The sequence below is a fragment of the Rhineura floridana genome, chromosome 4, assembly GCF_030035675.1.
Source record: "Rhineura floridana isolate rRhiFlo1 chromosome 4, rRhiFlo1.hap2, whole genome shotgun sequence".
In the NCBI taxonomy this organism is placed as follows: Eukaryota; Metazoa; Chordata; class Lepidosauria; order Squamata; family Rhineuridae; genus Rhineura; species Rhineura floridana.
In genome coordinates this window covers 163,667,557-163,686,732 of record NC_084483.1, presented here as the reverse complement: position 1 = coordinate 163,686,732, position 19,176 = coordinate 163,667,557, and the positions used below count along the sequence as shown (strand labels likewise).

Sequence of the window (19,176 nt, the reverse complement as noted above, 5' to 3'; positions counted from 1 at the left end):
CTCAAAGTGATCAGATCAGTTGATGAAAGGCATGCTGATATGAGTACACTCAAGATTAAAAAAAAAAATTCTATATGGAAACCCCAAGCTATCTTGTGTAAGGGTTGCAGTGCTTTTTATTATTTGCAGTGTTTGTGCTACAGCAAAAGCAAAAACAAAATGCTATTTATTGTGGCATAATTTTTCATGGACTAGAGTCTACTTCATCAGATGCCTGATGTGTAGTCCTCATTTTGTTCCTTTATTGTTCATTTGTTACATGAATATGCTTTTGGAAGTTGTTTTGTTCACCCATATCAAAAGAACTAGAAATGCATAATGTCAGAAGTATGCCTCTGTTTGGAGATAAAATAAAGAGAGCTCAGGAAACACTTCCAGATTTTTGTCCCATATAGATCTTTCTGCAAAATAGTGCATAATAGAACTGGTTAACATTAAACTGTAGCTTATTTTAAACAATGCTTTATTGTGAATGAGCAGCTTGCTGGTGGACACTGCTCAAAAGTTCCCAATTCACTCCTCCCCCTGCTAACCCTGCCATGATGATAGGGAGGAAACAAACCAGCTTTGCACGGCATGTAAACCAGCATTGATGGTTTGTTTCTCTGAAACAAACCATGATTGGGAAGCTGTGGTTTGTTTGGGGAAAACAAACCATGGGAGCTGGTTTGCATGTAATGCAAAGCCAGTTTCTGATTTGTTTCCTTCCCAGTGTGGTAATGGGTTAGCAGGGGGAGGAGCTATGTGCATCAGCACACTATGGTTTAATGCAGTTGTGAGGAACCTTTGGCCCTCCAGATGCTACTGAACTGTAACTTCCATCATCCCCCTGGCCATTGGACATGCTTGTGGGGGCAGACTGAAGTTGTAGTTCAGCAACATCTGGAGGGTCCTGTATTTAAGGGCTGTCTGGCCCATATCCAGTTTAAAGATCAAGAACTGTAAGATGGGAGATCCAGGGCCTTGAAGTTGCTCACAATTAGCACGTGGATAGCAGACTGAACAGGCATAAAAGGCGCCTAGTTACAGTCTTCCCTACCACCTCAAGACACATTTTATAACTATTTAGATTATAGTAATGTTATTTCTAAATTTGAATGCAGATTTCATGCACATATTTGCCCTCTTTTTGGAGATAAATTTCCTCCTTTGTTGGAAACACATAAGCCGCTATAGAGAGAAATGCAGGAATACCCTTAATGAAACAAAACTATCAATGGCTACTAGTCATGATGGCTATGCTCTGCCTTCATATAGTCAGAGGCAGTATGCTTCCCAGTACCAGTTGCTGGAAACCGCAGGAAGGGAAAGTGCTGCTGCACTCAGGTCCTGCTTGCGAGTTTCCCACAGGCACCTGGTTGGCCACAGGATGCTGGACTAGATGGGCTACTAGCCCGATCCAGCAGGCTTTTCTTATGTTCTTAAGTCCATAAATTCGCTCCCTCCTCCCATTTTAACCAGTTCATGTCTCCCCTGTAGCCTTCTGAAAACGGTAACGGGGGCGGGGGGTTCACAAAAGACTTTCTATAATTTAAACACTGGAAGGCGAGAAAGAGCTGTTTGCGTGAGACCACGGGTAAGTGGAGCATCGCGCGCTTCTCGCTGCGAAGGCAAAGCGCGTGCGCGCTGGCACGCACCAAACATCTTGCAGCGCGCGAGGGAGCGCGTACTGGGGTGGGGGTGGGGGTGGAGAAGGAAAGTGCAAAGCGAGCGAGTGCGGGAGACGGAGACCGATCTCTGCGCTGCACTGTCTCTTTAAGCAGCTGATTCGGGAGCCTGAGCTCGCGTTCAGCTCGGCGCCTCGCCTCGCGCTCCACTCGGCTCTACTTCACTCGCACAGGCGCCTCCTTCGGACAGCCTCTCCGGCATCTCACTCAAGCAGAGACCCTCCGGGGCGCCGCCGCCGCCGCCCGTCTCTCCCTGCCCCCTCCCTCGCCAGCCCGCTTCAACAGGCGTCATGGACCATGGCCCCAAAGAAGGAGACTCTGCCGCGGCAGCTGCAGGGGACGCCGCTCGCGGGGCTGCCTCTTCCGCGGGCGGTGTGGTCGTACAAGTGCGGGAGAAAAAGGGACCCCTACGCGCTGCCATCCCGTACATGCCCTTCCCCGTGGCCGTCATCTGCTTGTTCCTCAACACCTTCGTGCCCGGGCTAGGTAAGCAGTCACTGCGCTTCAGGACGCTTTCGCAGGCGTGCAGCGGCTGCCTGCTTGCACGGCTGCCAGGGTGCAAAACTGCCCGGGCGGGAGATGGGAAGCGACCAAGGCTTGGGCTGGTTACTGTGGACCCGGGGAACCCTCTCCAGGCGAATGTGGAGCTGGGCGAGCATGTGCCACGGTGCAGCCCTAGAGGCTGGTGCGGTGGTGTCTTACCCGCTTGCATCGGTATGCTGCTGTTGCGCTTCGGGACAGACGGCTGCCTCTTCCTCGGCAACTGCCGCCTTCGCGCTCTCGCGGCTACTTTTATTGACGAGGAGCGGCCCAGTTAATTCCCTGCAACCTGCTGCTCTCTGTTACTTGGGCGATGTGAAAAGTGGGTCGTGAAAGGGAGGTGGCTGTGAATGTAAAATCGCCAACAAGTTAGGGTTGCTTGCCAGGCTCAGTTATTGGAAGAGGAGGGGACGCAGGTTGCCTGGTGAAAACCAAAGTGCTTAGTATGGATAAATGAACCTACTTTTACTACGGATAAGTTAACTTTAGTAATCCTTCCCCTCTTTTTCGCAGATTGGGGGAGGGGTGGGGACTTGACGTTCCACAGTGACAGGGTGGGTTTCTTTTCCCTCTACAACCTCAGAAGAGCCCTACTGGATCAGACCAAGAGCCCATCTCATCCAGCATCCCGTTTTCCACAGTGGCCCACCAGTGCCTTCTGGTAGCCCACAAGCAGGGGCTGCATACAGTCTCTATTTGAAGCTGTTAGTCACCTCCCCGCCCCCTCAAAAACCAACAACTGCCACTCCAAGGCATACTGCCTCTGGACATGCAAGTTTTCATATAGCCATTCTGGCTAATAGCTGTTGATAGCTCTTGTGGCTGCATCATGTGAATTCCATAAGTTAATTAGGTGAGCATGTGTGAAGAAGCACCTTCTTTGGTTTAACCTCCTGAGACTACCGGCAATCAGTTTTTTTGTGCATGCTGCGAGGATCATCAGTATTGGTGTTCTTGGGTGCGGAGCCCAGCAGTAGTCTGCATTTCAGGACTCATCCAAACGCCAAAATGATAACCTTAGTGATTCTGTCCCAGTGTCTGCCACTCTTGTTGGGACATTTACAGATGAGGGGAGGTGGAAGCAGCTTTGAAAATTGTGAACAGTGGGTTAAGCTGTTAGCATATTCCTAGCCATAGGACAAAATGTTCACTGTTGGCTTCCCTCTTGTTTTGTTCACTGAATTCTCATGCAGGAAGATATCTCTCCTTTACTTGTAGCTTGTAAGATTTTCTGTACGGAAGGAAGAGGGGAAAATCGTACTTTTTCAAGTGGTGACATCTTCTTGAGTGGGAAAGGCATAATGTAGGTGCTCTGAATAGCGTGAAAAAGGGAGGGCTAGGGGGAACAGTAAAACTGAAAAATCCTCAGTGAGAATTTCTCAAGGAAAAGGTTCCTGTGAGAGGCTCTGTGCTTTTATAGCTTGTTCTTAAACACTTCTTAAGTTCTGTAAATGCAGCATTTCCTGATATGGAGATGCAGTGAGGGGACACTCCACCTGTTGCATTTCTACCTGTTATGGAATAACAGTGGCAACCTGACAATAGGATTTACTGTTTTCTGCTCCAAAACACATACACTTTTTATATTGGCATGCAGTTTCATTTATATTTTCTCTAAACTGGGATGTGTTGAATTTCAAATCCATTTGTATATACTTCTGTTGAAAAGGTATGGTGGGGATTATAAACTGAAATGCAGAAGGGCTATGGCTCAGTGCTAGAATACATGCTTTGCATGCAGAAGGTCCCTGGTTCCATCTGGCATCTCCAGGTAGGGCTGAGAGAGACTCCCTGCCTGAAACGCTGGAGAACTGCTACCAGTCGGTGTAGACAGTACTGAGCTACATGGACCAATGGTGTGACTCGGAATAAGGCAGCTTCCTATGTTCCTAATGAAAGTGAGAAATAAATTGTAGTAATAACAAAAAGAATGACTGAATGCTGTGAAGCAACACATGATAAAGAACCCCTCCCAAGGGATAGTTGGCAGAGCCCCTTCTGATTGCAAGGTGACTGTTATTCAGTTGGGCAGTGTTAAGTGAGATGAGGGGCTACAGATATTGGCATGGTTAAAATTACACGCTTTCTTTTTTGTATGCTGTTTTGCCACCTTGTAAAACATGTTCTCTTGAGCGGCTGATGAAGTTTGGAGGGCTCTGGACCTACTGAGAAATCAAATACATTCTCTTTTACTGGTTTTTGAATGGAGAAGTGGGAGAAAAAACAACAGGCACAGAAAAAATACCTTTATCAATGGCGCAATAAACTATTAGCAATAATACACTTGTTAATAATAGTAGTAGTATCAAAGGAGATGCACCATTAGATCTTTACTCTAGGGCAGTGGTTCTCAACCTTTATGAGTGTGGGACCCCCTCTGTAACCTCAAAAAAATTCGTGACCCCCACATGTTAATTGTCCTTCTCCTGCTGCCACTCTGGCCATCACCCCAAGCAGGTGGAGAAAGAGAGGCAGAGGGGAGAGAGAAACCTGCCTGGCAGGAAATTAAAGCCCAATAAATATATAATAAATTTAAATACATGGTTCATGTGAGGCTATAGGCAAAATCAAAATAAGAGCAAGCTTGGGAGCCAGGGGTGGGGGCAGGTGGGTGCGAGTGGGCAGAGAGAGAAGAAAAAGAGAAAAGTAATGTGAAGGGAGAGGGCAGGGATAGAGAGAAGGAATGCGTGTCAAGTTGTGGATGAGGGAGAGGTCTGATGAGTCAAAAGAAGGTAGCAAATAAGAGGTTCAGTGGAAAAGTGAAGAGGAGAAGCCAAGTAGCAGGGAAGGCGCTCAGGATATGAGGGCAGGGAGGGGGAGGGAGGGTTGGAGTAAAATGGGCTTCATGTCCATTCTAGGTGCTTCCTTTCTTGGAGTGACCTCAGAACAAACACACATGGTCCCACTTCTCTCCTTTTCCTCACTCCCCCCTCCTGTCTCCTTTCCCCAAGGGATGGTGTCCCTCGGGGAAGAAGACGGGAGTAGACTGTGAACATGAGGTTGGAATCTTCCTCAACCACCTCTCCTTTTTCTCCTTCCCTTTCTGAGGCAAAGTATGAGGAGTGACCTCCCCTTCTTCTTTTCTCTCCCTCACCCCTCCCATCACTACCACCTTCCCCTTAGCCTGGTAACGGCCTGTGTGGGACTACAAGAGAATGCACGAGGAGAGGAGAGTGTGCCACTGCTGCTGTGGGCCTCTTTCTGTGTTGTTCACATTGCAGGCATCTGGTGGGTTGTGGGACAGGGTTGCAAGCAGGCCAGACAATCCTCTTCCTATGCGCGCGCGCGCACACACACACGTGCACGAGTACATGTAGGTCACCATGTCTGCGCTGTCACCAGTACGACCAGTGTGCAAAGGCTGGGCCTACCATTCTCCCTAAGGGATTAAGGAGCTGGGAGCCCAGGAACAGCAATCAGCAGCTGGTCTCCTTGGGGGGGGGTGAGGAGCTGGGAATGAAAGTCACTCGCACTTACTCAGTTTATTTCAGCCATCCTGAAAACTTTTTTAAAAGATTAATAAATAATTCTTCTCTTGGCTCTTGGTGCCTGTGACGCCCTTCCCTGGCTCTCCCTGTCAGGTTCCTACCTGCTCGTGGTTACTGCCTGTCTCCAGGCACCACCAGGGACTCCACCAGTCCGGACTGTCCTTTATTTTATTTTTTCTCTCCCTGCTCTAGCACAGATCTCAACGGATCCTCCTGCTAGGCAACCACCAGTCACGTCCTAATACTAGTATTCCCAGAGACTCTGAATACTGGTATTGTTATTCTCTTCACCGCTGCCACCATTTGTTACAGTTCCCCTTCAGCCTTGGTCATTACCTTACCCTCCCTTCTGGTCTGTGAAACCCCAGCCAAGGATCAGGCCTTTGGTAAACCAAATTAAGTATTTATTAAAGATAACAAAGCTAACAAGATTAACAAGATTTCTTCTTAAGGCACATAAGCATATGGTTTTACTCAATACCAATCCGAACTCCACCCCCCTCCTTCTCCACTCTCTCCTGGCAAACAACTCTCTCAAACCCCACCAAGCAACCCACTCTTTCTCTTCTCCCCCCCAGATTCCACTCTCACTCTTCCTTTTATACGTTCAGCCATTTTAAACACTCAGCCAATCCTCTAGCATTCTACTGCCCATTCACTCCCCCTCCTCTTTCACTCCACTTACCATGTATCTTCTAAACAACCAACACTTACCATATATACATTAATATAGGAACATCACAGTGCCCCCCCCCCAGGATGACTTCCCAGCCCCTCTGGGAGTCACGGACTCCAGGTTGGGAACCACTGACTTAGAGGGTTGTTAAGCAAGTGTTTCTGAGCTCAGGACTATACGTTTTGTAAGGTTTTGTTTTGAAATGAACTTATAGGAAGCAGCAGAATGGCATGGAGGGTATTTTCAATTTAACATTGTGGAATGCGAAAAATCCAAGCTGGCTATAGTATACAGCCACTCTGGTGGCTGTATAATTTCATTATCACTGGATATGCCTTATTTGTTTGTCCTACTTGAAATAGAATGACAAAACAGTTTCATTCTTATCATAGTGTACAATCTATTTGCATATATATATTTAAAACTTAATAGTCAGGGATATTCTTATTGGGGGGGCATGCCCGGTGTCTACAACAAGGTTCTTACACCCCAAGCATAACTATACATGTAGCCTGATTCTATGCTTGGTGGTTTGGAAGTAATTGTTGCTGTGTTCATTGAAGCTCACACCTGAAAACCTGGGCATAGGATCGCCACCTCAAAGCCTTTTCTTCTCTAACATGACTCATTTTTTTTCCTCTGTGGGTTTTTCTTAATTCTGTTATGAAATGAAATGTTCTTGCTACTTTGTATGTTTACAAGGGTGTCTTTTTTTAAAAAAAGCCATACATGCCCTGGTCACCTCTCGATTGGACTACTGTAATGCGCTCTACGTGGGGTTACCCTTGAAAACGACCCGGAAATTGCAACTTATACAGAATGCAGCGGCGCGCTTACTTACCAACAGCCGCCGCCGTGATCACATTACGCCGGTGTTATTTGATCTACACTGGCTGCCGGTTGTTTTCCGGGCCCGATTCAAGGTGTTGGTATTAGCCTTTAAAACCCTGTACGGTTTCAGCCCAGTTTACCTGAAAGAGCGCCTCCACCGCCGCCAATTATGCCGCCTGACCAGATCAGCCACGCAAGGCCTTCTCTCAATCCCACCAACCAAAACAGCTAGGTTGGTGGGTACTAGGGAGAGGGCTTTTTCTGTGGTGGCCCCCACTCTCTGGAACTCCCTCCCGTTTGATCTCCGACATGCCCCTTCCCTGGATGTATTCCGCAAGGCCCTGAAGACGTGGCTATTTCAACAGGCCTTTGAGATCTTTGGGATGGGTTAATCTCCATGATTTTGTCATCTATTATATGCTGTATATGTAAATGTTTTTATAAATGTACTGATGACTGTCCAGTATTTTATTTATTGAGATTAATGTGACTGCATTTGATACTATTGTATTTTATCCCATTTTAATGTACGTCGCCTAGAGTGGCTATCTGCCAGATAGGTGACACACAAATTAAATATTATTATTATTATTATTATTATCATTATCATTATTATTATCAGCAATACTCACTTGCTTTTCTGTCACTTTTCACATCTCTGAGCACAGATACAGGAAAGAAAGCAGCAGAATACCATTTTAGTCACTTCAGAATTTTCCGCCTATTGGAGTAAAAGCACACTCATCCTCCATATGCTGAAATAGGAATTAATAGTTGGACTTTACTAGATGTCTTTTGCTTATTTTATTATCTAACAGTCTCTCTTGTACATTTGTATCAGCTCAACAGCCCAATTGTGAAAACCGTAGTAATTTAAAACAACCTTTGTAATCTAGCAATATATTTTTGTACTGTTGTTAAAACTATTTTTAGCTCTTTTTATATTTTGTAAATCATCTTGAGATGCATATAAAAGGTAGTTCATATTATTTTAATTAGAAAGTATTTTATCTATTTTATTTGTGTGTGTTTTTTTTATTGTGTATGATTTTATTGTGAGCCGCCCTGAGTGCTCTATTTTAGGGTAGAAGGGCGGAATAGAAATATTTTAAATAAATAAAAAGTAAATAAATTAGAAAGTATGTAGGAATTTTTGCTCTAATGTTGAACCTGTGCTGCCTCATTCCTAGAACAGAAGGATTGGAAGCTTTGTTCTCCATCTCTTGTGTCAACGTCTAAGCCACTGAGGTCAGCCTTTACAAAACTGTCAACTGTTTAAGTAATTTCAGAATCAGTTTTATATTTTCTGACCATCTGGTCCCTGTTACCAATCTGGCTGCTGCAGTTTGCACAAGCTGCAGTTTCCGAACCGTCTTCAAAGGCAGCCCCACATAGAGCGCATTGCAGTAATCTAGCTTGGAGGTTAACAGAGCATGGACAACTGAAGCCAGGTTATCCCTGTCCAGATAGGGGCGTAGCTGGGCCACCAACCGAAGTTGGTAGAAAGCACTCCGTGCCACCAAGGCTACCTGAGCCTCAAGTGACAGAGATGGTTCTAGGAGAACCCCCAAGCTATGAACCTGCTCCTTCAGGGGGAGTGCAACCCCATCCAGGACCGGTTGGACATCCACCATCCAGTCAGAAGAACTACCCACTAGCAGCATCTCGGTCTTGTCTGAATTGAGCCTCAGTTTATTAGCCCTCATCCAGTCCATTGTCACAGCCAGGCACCCGTTCAGCGCATTGACAGCCTCACCTGAAGAAAATGAAAAGGAGAAATAGAGCTGCGTGTCATCAGCATACTGATGGCAACGCACTCCAAAGCTCCAGATGACCGCACCCAACGGTTTCATGTAGATGTTGAACAGCATGGAGGACAGAACTGATTCCTGTGGAACCCCATACTGGAGAGTCCAGGGTGCCAAGCAGTGTTCCCCAAGCACCACCTTCTGGTGCCGACCTGCCAAATAGGAGCGGAACCACTGCAATGCAGTCCCTCCCACTCCCAACTCAGCCAGTCTCCCCAGAAGGATACCATGGTTGATGGTATCGAAAGCCGCTGAGAGATCAAGAAGAATCAACAGAGTCACACTCCCCCGTCTTTCTCCTGACAGAGGTCATCATTCTGTGCCAAAACCAGGTCTGAAACCTGACTGAAATGGATCCAGATAATCGGTCTCATCCAAGAGTGTCTGGAGCTGGCCCGTTTTAAATGAGCCCTTCTTAAAGTTCCAGGGCTAAACTTAAAATCTCTTCCATTATATTGCATATATCTTTCTGTCTTGAGGGCGAAAAGAATTCTGACCTAGAAGAAAATGTAGGACAGACAACATACCCTATACTCTGAAGTTCCTTACTTCTAGCTAGACTGATACCATAAGACAGTGATAATTCCATATTTCCTTGCTATAAGGTTCTTTTTTGTCTTATAAGTTATTGTATTATTGTAGAACTTTTAACCAAGAAAAGAAATGGCTATAAAATGTATCTGTCAATGAATGAGTTTGATTGTGTTCATCCATCACACATAGGTCTAAGCCTGGCCCGGACTTGTTAATGTAACACTAAACTACAGGAGGGCTCTGCTTTACAGCGCTTCGCCTTTCGGCGTTCCGCTAGTACGACAGCTTTCAATTAGGGAAAGTCCCCGCTTTAAGGCGCTTGTTGCGCTTTTATGGCGGTTTTTGCTCATCGCGCACCATTTTCGCGTGACGTGCACCATTATCTTCAATGGGTTCCGCGTTTTGGCAGTTTCCACTTTTTGGCGGCAGTCCAGAACGAAACCTGCCGTATAAGCGGGGCCTGCCTGTACACTTCTTCAACCTGTTGTACTGGCTGGGGTTGATGGGAGTTGTAGTCTGAAACGTCTGATAAACCATAACGTAGTGTTGCATACAAGTAAGGTCTGTGAGTGGCTTGTAATGCTTGTAAGATGTTTTTCTATTTATTATTATTATTATTTATCTGACCTTCACCTGAGGTCCCAAGGCTCATTACAGGAGTTTAAAATACATCATTTAAAAGACCTTACAATTAAAAGCATCACAAAAATACGGTTCTCTCTCAGAGGGTCACCCAAATGATAGACGATGTTAAGGCATTTAGATTCCAAATGCCTCTCTCTTTCAACTTTCTCCATATCAGGTATAATTTCATAACCTCTTACTTCTCACTAGTATCTTGTAAACCCTCCACACCGCTAAGCTTAAGGAAAGTGTTCCAACTTATACTAGCTATCTTTTTAATAATGCCTAGCATGGAATTTTCATATTTTACTATCATTGTGCATTGAGTTGTTGTTTTCATTGAGCTACCCACAATGATGTGAAGATCTCTTGCCTGGATAAACCTGCAATCCTGTACCGACCTACTTGGGAGTAAAGTACTTTTGAATAGACATATAAGATTGCGGTATAAGTCACTGACAGTTCACACCTCCATAAGTTCATGTGTAAAATTAAGGGAGAGGGAGGTTTCCCAGCGTGTACTCCTTTACACTTAGTACCTAAGCAAGAGTTTCATTTCATACCTGGATAGGAGCTAAGAGGAAGACTTGGCTGTGCCCCATACCTGGCTTGCCATGAACTTTTTATAGAGCTCCTTTGTACCAGTCATGTGGGAGGCAGCTACTGAGCGATTACATTACATTTTTGCCTGTTACTTATTTATTTAAAAAAATTGTATACTGCTTAACTGTAAACAAAACCTCCATGTGGTTTATAAAGAATATAAAATATAAATGAAAATCTGATTTTTATTGACAATGTTAAAAACAAGTTTATAAAAACCTAAAATGAATAAAATCAGTTAAAATATGCAGTATAAGCTAAAACAAGAGATTAAAATACAGGGCAGTTTTACATGTCTGGATAGGCTTGTCTGAACTGAAATGTTTTTAGCAGATTCTGAAAAAAATACAGTGAGGGTTACTGCCTAATGTCAATGGGCAGGGAGTTCCAGATTGTAGGAGTTGCCATGCTAAAAGATCAGTTTCTTGCAGATTGAGGTGATTGAGTGGGCATATACGGGGTAAGGTAAACGGGTCCCAAGCTTTTAAGGGCTTTATATACTAATAGTAACATCTTGGCCTTGGCCTGTGCAAATCTCTGAGCAGGGGTGTTATATGCTGACAGGGTCTCACTCCTGTCAGCTGGCATGCTGCAGCATTCTAAACTAACAGCACTTTCTGGACCAAGCAGAAGGGAAGCCCCTCATATCTCTTCCTCTTCCCTGAAGTAGGTTCACACATGAACACATTTCAGAAACGTAATTAAAGGACATCTTAGTTTGCAGCATAAAAATTCTCTTTTACTGAGGGTGGCAATCTGGATTACAGCATCACCCCACGGACTGTAAACATTTATAATTGCTTGGTTCATTGTTGAGATAACAAGTCTTTCTCCATTGTGTTCTTATAGTCACCTTGGGAGGGAATAGATCTGATTCACTGGACTCTAATCATTTACAGTATATAACGGTTTAATTGAACATGTGTAAAGAGTCTTTCTCATCCTCTTCATTGAGGAATACCTAGGTTTAAATTCCTGTTCAGCTGTGAAAATCTCTAGGCAGGCTTGAGGGAGTCATAATTACTCAAGCTAATCTTCCTCAGGCAATGTTATTAGAATATTAAAATACTTGTAACATTAAAATATTAGGAAAGTTATTTAATATCTCTTGCACCTTTTACTATAGATGAATATGAACCTAAGAGTGAGTTTCAGATAACCAAGATTTAGGCTATGAACACACTAGTTGTCAGAGCAAACCGTTTCCATTAGCCATACCTGGTGGGGGAACGGACTGATCTGCTGATCAGTTGCGAAATCTCTTTGAAGCTGAATTTTTTTTTAAAAATGCACTCAAGCTGATCCTACCAGATTTGACAGTAAAAAGGGTGGGGTTTGACTAGTGCTGTGTGCCCCCGTTTTCAGGAGAGGTGGAGACCCACTGGAACTGGCAGAACAGTGAGTGTGTTTCTATCCTTTGGTGACAGGTTTCCTATTATAACGATGCTGTAAAACCTATGATATTTACTTGCTTGTTACTTGCCAGTCTGAGCTTGTATAATGACTTTTAAACCATGTTTTTCGGCATTATCCTAATACTGTTGTATTTTGGCTGCAGACAATGCAAGGAATGTGTGTACAACTGCTTTAAAAATCTGAAAACAAGGAAAATTAAGTCATTAACTTTAATGTAGGGAGTGCCATTGATGTAGGTTAGAGAATGACCCCTCTTGGGAAAAGACTATTTGCTGGGTATCTTTTCATCTAATTCATGCTTTAATTTAATTGGACCAGATGCATTACAAAGATTATAGTGAAGGTGAAAGAGGATGAATGGTATGGAAAGGGAGCCTCATTTTATCAAGGTTAGATTTTTAAAAAAATTGTTCACACAAATCTGATAGTCCCTAGTGGTGCTTAAATACTTTAACAGATACATGACGATGATCTGCAAAATTAATTAGTTTAAATTAATTTTTTAAAAAAACCTGTATAAGGTATGTGTGTAATTAATATATGAAAGTAATTCATGTGCTGAGCTATAATACATTATGTAGCCAAAAAGGGCTACTGAAAAACAAGAGGAAATATTGGCATGCTTGGAGATACCCCATGGCTTACAGAAGTAGGATTTTTCTTAAAGGAAAAAAAGTCTAAGCAGGCAACCCCCACCGCCAACCCAACCCAATGACTAATGAGGATGCTCACTTGCCACAGAATGCTGGGAAACTGAAAACAGGGAAGTGGAAGTGGAATGGACTGTCCTGAAAAAAGACATGGCTGGTTCGCTGGTGTACTGAATGATATTACTCCACGCTGCAACACTTCAAAGCAAGTCAATGCAATGTGTATAAATGTTATAGAAATAACTTGTGTGTGTGATCAAACCGGAATTAGGCACAGTTAATATGTTCCAGCTCCATTGCAGACTGAACACACTGGACCAGAAATAATCCTATCCTTGTTAGTATATGGGAGCAGATAATATTTTTAGAGCTTGGGGAGGGGGGATGAAAAACAGATGTATCAGATCTCACAGGGAACTACTGGGTTGACCCAATTACTTAGCTTTTGTTTTAATGGCGTGTATAAGAGGTAAATAAAATAAAATTAATGAGACAAGCAAGAAGCTGGCAACTCTGTGTTTCATGTCTCTCCTTCTCTCCCCTGTCTTACTCTAAAAATGTTAATCTTGATCCAACTGTGTTTGAAGGATACTCACCCAGGAGCTGTTGCGTAAGCAGAGATGTGCACAAGCACTGGCTGTCCCGTTTTGCATCTATAGTTTAGAAATAAAAACCAAGGTTTTCCTTAAATATTTTAAGAATAATAGGAGTACTAGAATATTTATAACATCAGAGATAGCACACAACTAGGAGATACCAGAATGAATATAGAGGGTAATTATTGATTCAGTGCTTTAGAAATTGAAGCAATGCAGAAATCTCTTGAGAGAGAATACAGATGTATACATAAAGTCTTTTGTGAAGCTGGTGTGGCTATTCCCGTTCTGGCACAACCCTGACCATACATGTACCTGTTCCTGGTTATGGATTTGTATTCCATCTGCTTCCTTTATCCACTTGAATTCTGTAGTAGTGTGCTTTTCTCGCTCCAAAGAGGCATCTCTTATAAAAGAATTGGTTAATAATAAAACCCTAAAAGTAGAGTGTCTTGTTACTCTTGGTCTGCTTTTCAGTCTTCACATGGGCTACTCTTGAATTCTTGCAGGATCTGCACATTTATCAGTCTTTTGTATTTTTGTATAATTCCTGTGTATTCCTCCATTATTATTCTTTCTTTTAAACCATATTTTAAGATAGACAAGAAACCAAAATACCAATAAACCAGCTTTCCCTAACCTGGTACCATCCAGACGTTGTTGGATTCCCAGCTCCCATCAGTGCCAACAAGCATGGCCATTGGCCAGGGATGATGAGAGCAGTAGCTCAAAAGGTCTGGTAAGTTTGCAGTAAACCCACGTCTAACAAACAAGCATCTTGTTTGGACAAAGTCTCCACAAAAAGCAGGTTATTGGCTAGATCTGTGCATGAATGATCATATGTACATGCACATTTAGTGTACATTGAAATATGGCCTTTTCTGTGGACATGTGTGGCCTTCACTGGTGGTAGGGCAGGATCACATGAGCTTTCATTGTAGTATAGTTTTAGGACAATAGAGTGGAATTTGTGGATCACTATCATGGTCAGTATTGGGATTGAATATTCTTCTATATTGGCCAAGCAATGAAGTATTCTCTTGCTCCTGTATGTGGGGCACAATAGACGACAGCAAACAAGAGCCAGGATATTGTGCTTCCGTGTTACTTGGTCCAGTAGTCATTTGGTAAAACAAAAGGGATACCAGTGGAAAGGAAATGGATATATGTATTTCTAAGCATGCAATCATGAAAGTGCAAGCCGCTGAACGTTGGCAAAAATGCCAAGAACAAACACTTGAAAGTGGTACCTGAATTAAAGGAACAGGGAACAGAATAAAGAGGAAGAGGTTTAATTAGAAAATGTACCTCAAAGGTATTTCCTGGTAGCTGGGGAATACCTACATTTGAACCAGTCAACTTGGTTTCAGGTGAAATAACTTGAAAAAAATATTTCTGTGGGAGGGCACACCACTACAGAGCTGTCTCTATTGATAAGGTAAGTACATTCTCACAGTGCACATAATGTAGTACAACTATGCAAATCCAAATTCAATAGCTCATTATCCTAATCAGAGACTTCTCTTAATCTTTAATATTTAAAAAATGGAAGGCTGAGAACTTGGAGGAAAAAGACTAAACTTTTCTTCATTTCACTTCTCTACAAATAAACTTTCTGTTTTCCCCTCTGTTGGCTGCTAGAGCTATTCAAAGCTTAAGCGGTGTGGAAGAAATTTCACAGAAGTTTCTGGAATATGCATTCAAGTAATTGTTTAGGGTTAAGCTATTTGTTAACATTAAAACAAGTCATTTATGGTAGTTTACCTGCTGGCCCTTGAACAAGACTTGTTGATACTCTAGTCTAGAATGAGTTTCTCGTGCTTAATTAGACTTTAGGAGAATCTGATGACATTTTTGCCAATATTTGCTCTTGTGGCTTAAAAGCATTAGTACATAGATAAATGTTTGTCAATTTATCACAGCCTTGGAACAAGCTCACAAAAGTTACTCACTTTTTAAAAAAATTCTAACCTAGAAATGCAGAATGCTTGCCTCTAAACAGGCTAGTGTTTTTTTAATTATTTGTTTATTATTTTGTTTTTTAGAAAAGCCTTCTACCAAACAGGCTGGCAGAGGAAGGATAGGGCTACACTAAGAGATGGGCTTCTCTTCAAATATAGCTGGCGTGGAAGCCAGTCAGACCTGTGGGGAGGAACTGAGAGATCTGCCTTTTCTCTGCTAACCCCTCTCGCTTGTCTGTGTGAAATTCTGGTAGCAGGAACATTCTGCAATGAGAACCACATTAGGAGAATATCATGAGTGTGGTGGCTGGCTGCTCCATTTGGCAAATCTATTTGTGTAAATGTATTTGCTAAGAAGACAGCAAACTACAATTCCTGAATATATTGCCATTATTGCTAGAACTAGGAATGGGATCTTGACAAGCTTTTGCAGATCATAAAATTATTATGCACTTGGAACAGCCATGGACTTTTGGCTGCAGGATTATAAAGGTGCTGGCTAACTTTAAGATGAACCAGTCTTTCAGTTTTAATTAGAGCATGAATGTAAGGATTTTTTTAAACTAAGAAGTAGTTTAACATTCTAGTCTGAACCTGCATGATGACTGGGGGGAAAAAAACCTCTCTGTTTAGAAGGACTTACTACCCTGCATGCATATATTTATTGGAACCTTTCCAATAATTGGACTGGTTTGTTAACTATTTCAATAACAAAAAGGGCTGCTAAGCAGAAATGTGGGTCCAACTGCACTATTGTAAGACATAAAAAACATGTTTTTTAATGGTAATCCCCAAATAAAATTACAGGACTAATCAATGTGAATCACTATTCTAGACTAGGTTGAAAGTTAGAATAATTGTAGTTTGCGTAAGCTGTTCTACATAACAGTGTGAAGATGCTTTGTAAGCAAAATAGTCGTAATGCAGTGGTTTTTCTAAAATGTAAAATTTCCCAACAGTTTAAAACTATCTCAGCCAGAGATCTGGTAAACTATTGATCCCAAACCTGTTTTATTTTCTGCATGTGGGGGGTGGGGGAGTGTTTAAGTGTATTCATGAAAGAATGGATTTTGAATTTCATAAATGGGTCTTGTTAATTTGCTATTTTTAAAATACTTGTGAGACCTTTCCTGTTGCCATGACAATTTCCTCTCCATAAACATGATTTTGTGTGTCTGTATGTGCACCTATCTTATATTCCTAGAAAAGAACATAAGAGCCTTGCCGAATCAGACCAAAGCCCCATCTGGCCCAGCATCATGTTCTCACAGTGGCCAACCAGTGGCCAACAGGGAGCCCACCAGCAGGATCTGAATGCAACAGCACTGTTCCCACTCATGCTCCCCAGCAGTTGGTATTCAGTGGCATTCTATCTCCAGCATTGGAGGTAGTACACAGATGTCCTAACTAGCAGCCGTTGATAGCCTTATCCATGAATTTGTCAAAACCCCTTTTAAAGCCATGCAAATTGGGGAAGGGCCATAGCCCAGTGGTAGAGCATCTGCCTTGCATGCAGAAAATCCCAGGCTGTCTCCGGTATCTCCAAGTAGGGCTGGGAGAGACTTCTGCCTGAAATCCTGGACAGCCGCTGCCAGTCAGTGTAGACAATACTGAGCTAGATAGACCAATGGTCTGTTTCAGTATATGGCAGCTTCCTACGTTCCTAAATTGGTGGCTATTGGTATAACTTCTGGGAGTGAATTCTGTAGTTTAACTACGCACTGAAATAACAAAGAAATAACTTCCTTTTGTCTGTCCTGAATCTTTCAACAATAATCTTCATTGGATGACTGTGGGTTCTAGTATTATGAGAGAGGGTTTCCCTTTTCTGCTCTACAAAATCCTTTTTGAAGTGTAGCAACCAGAACTGTACATAGCATTCCATGAATAGTTGCACCATAGATTTGTATAATGGCATTATGGCACTGGCATTTTTATTTTTCCTTTTATATATTTTATATACCTCCTAGGGTTGCCAGGTTGGAAGCATCCCAAAACCTGAGATGTCATGGGGTGGGCCCTAGTGATGCCATGGGGCGGGCCCTACTGATGTCACGGGGTGGGCCCTACTGATGTCACGGGGTGGGCCCTAGTGACATCATGGGGCAGGTCCTAGTGACATCATGGGGTGGGCCTTAGTGACATCATAAAGTATGATACATTAAGTATCAACCACAGTTGCTTGGAGCATACCATTCAAACAAAAAAAATGCCTTTCCTGTCCAAAACACCTTTTCTCGACTTCTGTGCAAGAACCCAGTAAATTCTTTGCAAACTTCAAGAGATGGACACCTAGGGATATTGGGAGGGGTGTGTGGAGAGAGAGAGAGAGAGGTTCTCTCAAGGACAGATCTGTCCTGTTTACTTGCTGCCCTGGGCTCCTGCTGGGAGGAAGGGTGGGATATAATAATAATATTAACAATATTAACAACAACAACAACAACAATAATAATAAATGAACATTAACACTAGCTCCACAAAATAATATAAATTAATGAATTATTTAAATCACTCATTGCATCTTGGAGGAATACAGGAGCATGAAATATGGTCTATCCAGATAATAAATCCAATCTCTTACACAAATACCTAGTTCACATTTGATGAAGATCAAAGTACTGCAGGAATTATTTTAGGTAACTGTGATAATCCTTAGGAGAAATAGTTCTTCCACTATACACACCACGTTGTACATTCCCGTTACCCTCTGCTTAAGCCAATAACATTTTTCTAAATCCTGTGATGTTAAAATCTAAAGCTCTCCTATAAAATTTTACATTTTATAAATGATATATTATAGATTAATTACAGAACTTCTGAAATATCTTTTCCTTATGCTGGAAGCACTAGTTAGTCTCATTTAAAACCCTCCACTTTTTACATTTTCTAGGTTTATTTACTCTCCCACACATGCTTCTTATTTTAAAATGTGTTGTCCTGGAGCGCTCCAAGCTCTAGAGGCCTAAACCCAAGTATGGAACACATCTCTTCTAGTCTAGCACCGGAAAGCACACCAGGGCAGCTGTTCCACAGAGTCTACAAACCTATAATAATTATAGATATGCCATGCATTAATTAGTGCATGGTGTGTGCACATCACCAGCGGCATCTTAAGGCAAAAGGAGGAGCCATGTACCTGAGCCTCAATGTATGAGGTGTAGTCAATGAAGGGAGGGCATAGGGAGCTGCCTGCCACCAAGTCAAACCATTGGGTACATCTATCTCTGTACTACCTACACTGACTGGCAGCAGCTCTCCGTTTCAGGCAGGGAGTCTTCCCAAGCCCTACCTGGAGATGAGCCTGGGACCTTCTACATGCGAAGCAGGTGCTCTGCCCACTCAGCCATAGTCCTTCCCCAGGGAGTGTGGGCAGTTCCAGAGGGGGGAGAGGATGCCAGGGGTGGCTCATGAGGGAGAAGGGAAACTGGGGAAAGGGAGGCTCTTTTGGCAGGAGCCCAAACTGAAGTCAACCTGCAAGAATGTGTGGCATGAGGGGGTGCCCACCTGCATTGACCCAAGTGTGAGAGGAGGGTTTGGTTCAGTTTTGTTTTTTGGGACGGGGGGGCGGGAGACTATTAAAGGGTGGTTAATCCAGGCAGCGCCCTATCAGTCCTGGGGAGGGAGCAGCACCAGGGATCAAGGGTGGCTCTCTAGTCCTCATGGAGGATGGTGGGTTAAGAACCTAAGAAGAGCCCTGCAGTGCTGGATCAGGCCAACGTGGGCTCATCCAGTCCAGCACATCCTCTTCTCACAGTGGCTGACCAGCTGCGGGGCCCCTGCGC

General features: G+C 43.2%; 1 protein-coding gene across 1 annotated transcript in view; it reads left to right on the top strand.

Annotated features, from left to right (window-relative positions):
* The first annotated feature begins 1,729 nt into the window (after positions 1-1,729).
* Positions 1,730-19,176, top strand: part of STUM (stum, mechanosensory transduction mediator homolog) — a 67,111-nt gene continuing 49,664 nt past the window's right edge. The window contains exon 1 of the mRNA XM_061626427.1: positions 1,730-2,153. Coding sequence (XP_061482411.1) covers positions 1,958-2,153 — 196 coding nt within the window. The 5' untranslated portion in view covers positions 1,730-1,957. The remainder of the gene's footprint in view (positions 2,154-19,176) is intronic.